General features: G+C 53.2%; 1 protein-coding gene across 1 annotated transcript; it reads left to right on the top strand.

The window, feature by feature from the left end:
* Window positions 1-2897: 2897 nt before the first annotated feature.
* Window positions 2898-4292, top strand: LOC109781295 (histone H1). Its single transcript, XM_020339897.4, has 2 exons — window positions 2898-3202; window positions 3333-4292. The coding sequence occupies exons 1-2, from the start codon at window positions 2987-2989 to the stop codon at window positions 3969-3971; spliced, it is 855 nt and encodes a 284-aa protein (XP_020195486.1). The 5' UTR covers window positions 2898-2986; the 3' UTR covers window positions 3972-4292.
* The last annotated feature ends 209 nt before the right edge of the window (window positions 4293-4501 follow it).

The raw sequence follows: 4501 nt of genomic DNA, 5'->3' as shown, positions 1-4501 counted from the left end.
TCCACCATCCACAATATGTTTTTGAAGAACAAGTGACGTGACAATTTGCATTTAAGAGGGCCCAGATCTTCCAAAACACGAGCTACATCACCGAAGCCATGATTCATATAAATGTGCATTTTGTGTGCCACCATCATTGTCGAGTGCTCCCACTCCCCGGTTTGCGTGAATTTTTCAACAAATTGATGTCGGTGCCGGCGATAACCAACCGAACTTGATTGATCCGTGATCATTTGACTACTTGCTCGGTGATGCGTGTTGGTTGAGTGAAAGAGGTACATCGGCTGGTTTTGCCGTCGTACACGCTCATGTGCAACCGCATACTACACAACAAGCCTACGGTTATCAGAGCTGCTATACGTACGACATTTTTATGTCGGAAACACATACGATGTGCAGTTGCATGTCCTTTCGTCCAATCAACCAGCTCCATCGGGAAAAGAAAACCAATGCAGCATGTTGTCTAATAAAGACACGTCAGATCGTATGTACAAAGATCGTGTGCAAAGCAATTTCATACGGTTATCACGGTGCACACATCGATCATGCATAGGGGCACAAGCGGTATCCCACTTCATCCCGCGAAACTCGCCGACTAGTTCATAATATGTTCACCACTCGCCAATGTTAACACTATATCTGTATTAAGCTATTGTCTGCTAAGCCCGCCCCCGCTTGCATCCCTAATCGGGAACGAGCCAACGATGTACGCTCGGTGGTTTTGCCATGGTTGGAGAAAAGACATGGCGCGCACGGTACGTAATAAAACTCTCGCGTGATTCGATCAACCTCGCTAAATCTTGTGCAAACACAGTAATAGTATGCTTTCATCCCAAGCCTTATTACACAATTGATGTTCTTAGACAGCAAGATGATCGAGGAGGACGCTGAGCCATTTATCCAGGAGATGTGATCCACCGTATCCATATATGTGACGCCGACGCAGACATGCAATCAAGATGCACAAGTAGCGGTCCGGTGCAGCGCCGGCCACTTTTGCTGCCAGCCACTCGATCGCCGGCGACGTTCCTATCCTGTTCCGGCGCAAAACAAAACAGAGCTCACGTCTAATCTCTCCGACGCCAAAGCCCGTCATGGTTACACAAAAGTTAAGGATAATCATCCCATACATACACGCACACCGGCTAGTGGCACTTGCTCTACCTTGATAATTATCCCAGGAACACACCCCAAAAAAGCATCATGCTGCTAGGGATGGCAAGTTGTTTTGGGCCGAATAAGCTCCGTGGCAATTGCATCTTTTTGAGGCGATAACAAAGATGGGATGGTGTAATAGAAGGTGGATAGTGATGTCAAATTAGGTGGAATGGTCAACTTAACCGGTGCATCAAGTGAAAGAATGGTTAAATTATGCTATCGGTGAGCATGTTAACTCCAATTCCATGAATTGATGAGATGAAATCAATCCATGTTATTGATCAATAAGCTCACTCGTATGCATGGCTGAGCTGATGGAACACCTGTACACCCGGCCAAGAACACCTCGTGCATCCTCTTGTTTGTGTACTGGCGTGCACGCCACGTACGCCCATTTTTTGCTCTTGTTGATCGAGCTTGTCCCTGGTCCATACATACATGGTTTTTGAATGTTTAACATCTCCATGAAACTAGTTCTTGAGTTTGAGCATGTTTACACCCGTTCCAGTAGCATGATTACCCGGGCTCACGATGAGCCGAGACCATGCAGAGCCTTCTGGTACCCAGTTTGGTACAAACAAGCAATTTGCGTTCTCTCACCCTCTTTGCAGTATTTGACTCGTCGTTTGCATTTTCAAACTTCACGAGCAGCTCAAAACTTTGTGAATTCCATGTGTTTGAATGTCCAACTGACCAGCTCGATCGATCATCATGTTTGGCAGAGAGCACTACGCCCAGCCCAACTTTGACCTCTTCCTGGACACGTTTCTTGGTCCCAACAGTACCAAAAACTTTCAAATTTTCCAATCGAATTCGTCATTCCATCAAAAACTAGATAACATTTGCATTGTGCATCGAGAAACTATCTGAAATTACGATTGAATTTGATCTGCGAGGTAGAACAAGCCAACTTGTATCACCTTGTAGACTTTCCCCAACCACAGGAACGAGTGTTGATCACTCCAGTGCAAATTCATCCGAATTCAAGTGTGACAACCCAAATGCAGCAGCTGGGAAGCCTTCCCCATGTCCACACCTACCGGAGCACGGCGATTCTCCGGCGAGCCGGCCGGCCACCGCGCCGGCAAACAGTGCAAAGGCCGGCCGAACTCACACACCACCAGCAAAGGTCTCCACAAGTTGTGCAACTTGGGTCGCGTTCCATCGCCTCGTAGCCTATCAAAACGACGTCGGATCGACGTGATTCTTGAACCTACGGATTGCTACGTTAACCAGCTACATGACCACGCCGGAAAATCTCATTTCTCGCCGGTGCACCCCGTGCCGGCGGCCGGAAATCGCCATCAAACTCCCACGAAGGCACCATCCCGACCAGTCCCTGATCACCGGCTCATTTCTCCCAGGATACACAACCAAATCACACAAACTCAATCTCATTACAAAGCCACGATCCTTGCCTACACGATGAAAAAAATTACACTCGAATTGGTGCATCCGATCGAGCGATATTTGATCGGAAATCGAGAGGAGAAGCACACTCTGGAAGTCTGGAGGCTGGTTCGCGAGACGGCCGGCCAACTAGGGCGGGCTTGAATCCGCGGCATCGGATGGGGCGCGTTGATGGCCGTCAGATGGGAACGGATCGGACGCGCCAGGTTTGATGACGGCCGCGTAGGGGGGGCGATCCGTGGCAACGCTCCCTCGACCAATCAGCGCGCGGCATTCGGCCTTCCCCGTCTTCCCGACGTCTCCCACTATTTAACCACCGTCTCCTCCGCCCTGACCTCCTCACCCAGCTCACACGCATCTCTCTCACCTCCGGCGAAAACACACCAGCGCGCCCCTCTCCCCTCGCTTCCCCGCCGCAATGTCGACCGACGCCGCTGCCGCCGACATCCCGGTGCCTCAGGTGGAGGCGACCGCCGACCCCGTCGTGGAGACAACGGCTGACGCCGCCGCCGGCGACGCGAAGGCGACCAAGGCTACCAAGGCCAAGGCCAAGGCCGCCAAGACCCCCAAGGCGAAGAAGCCCTCCGCCCCGAGGAAGCCCAAGGCCACCCCCGCCCACCCGACCTACGCTGAGGTAAACCCCCCGACCGTCGCCGAATCTCGCTCGCTCCATTGTCGTTCTCTGTTCGCCCGTCGTGCTCTCTGTTCGTTCGTGTTCGCCTTGATCTGACTGGTTTTGTTCGTGCGTGCTTGTTTTTGCGCAGATGGTGACGGAGGCGATCGCCGCGCTGAAGGAGAGGAACGGGTCGAGCACCGTCGCCATCGCCAAGTACATCGAGGACAAGCACAAGGCGCACCTCCCGGCCAACTTCCGCAAGTTCATGCTGACGCAGATCAAGAAGCTCGTGGCCGCCGGCAAGCTGACCAAGGTCAAGGCCTCCTACAAGCTCACCAAGGCCCCCGCAGCGCCCAAGAAGCCCAAGACCAAGGCGCCCGCCAAGAAGAAGCCGGCGGCGAAGAAGAAGGCGCCGGCCAAGAAGCCCGCCGCCAAGTCCCCAGCCAAGAAGAAGCCCGCCGCCAAGCCGAAGGCCAAGGCCCCAGCCAAGACCACCAAGGCCGCCGCCAAGCCCAAGGCCGCTGCCAAGGCCAAGGCTCCAGCCAAGACCACCAAGGCCGCCGCGAAGCCCAAGCCGGCCGCCAAGACGAAGGCGCCCGCCAAGCCTCGGGGCCGCCCCGCCAAGGCCGCCAAGACCTCCGCCAAGGACGCGCCAGGGAAGAAGGCGCCCGCCGCCGCCAGCACCCCCAAGAAGGCCGCCCCCAGGAAGCCGCCCACCAAGCGGTCGGCGCCGGTGAAGAAGGCCACGCCCGCCAAGAAGGCCCCCGCCAAGAAGGCCAAGAAGTAGAGCGTCTCCGTCCTCCCGCAACAAGTCTCCCGTAGCAGTTTTCCCCTGTTCTGTGTCGGTGGTAGTCCAGGATTCTGTGTTCTAGACTGTAAATTTTACATCCGGGTCGGGGTGCGCTGGTTCAATCCGGCGTACCCTTGGAGGTGTATCTGTGGGTGAAACGATGACGACGACGACGGCGGCGGCGAGGGTTTGTCCCCCGGCCTCCGCATTACCGTAGCAGCTTGATTTGTCGAGGTTTTTTAGCGTAGCAAGATCCATGTGATGGGTGTCGAAAACAAATAGTGCATTGTTTATCTAATTAATTATGATTATGATCAATCGCTCTTGCCCTGCAATTCTTGTGATTTCTGGATCTGAAATCGGGTGAGATCTGGAATGTGATGGAATTTGAGATCTGAAATTCGTTGCTTGTTTGTATTTTAGTATGGAAAATGCCAATCCCCTCGTCTTTAATTTGCTTCCGTCCAATTTTTAGTACGTGGCTGGCATCATCATATCATAGCTGTAAATGAAAGGAAAAGGCTGTT

Source organism: Aegilops tauschii, chromosome 5, assembly GCF_002575655.3.
Source record: "Aegilops tauschii subsp. strangulata cultivar AL8/78 chromosome 5, Aet v6.0, whole genome shotgun sequence".
Classification (NCBI taxonomy): Eukaryota; Viridiplantae; Streptophyta; class Magnoliopsida; order Poales; family Poaceae; genus Aegilops; species Aegilops tauschii.
The sequence above is the reverse complement of the archived record's forward strand: the minus strand, read 5'-3'. Positions and strand labels throughout refer to the sequence as shown.

What these genes read in the sequence shown, in the direction of transcription:
- LOC109781295 (XM_020339897.4), top strand. Translation starts at nt 2,987, where the DNA reads ATGTCGACCGACGCCGCTGCCGCCGACATCCCGGTGCCTCAGGTGGAG. An exon ending in CCCACCCGACCTACGCTGAG is followed by an intron (nt 3,203 to 3,332) that starts GTAAACCCCCCG and finishes GTTTTTGCGCAG; the next exon opens with ATGGTGACGGAGGCGATCGC.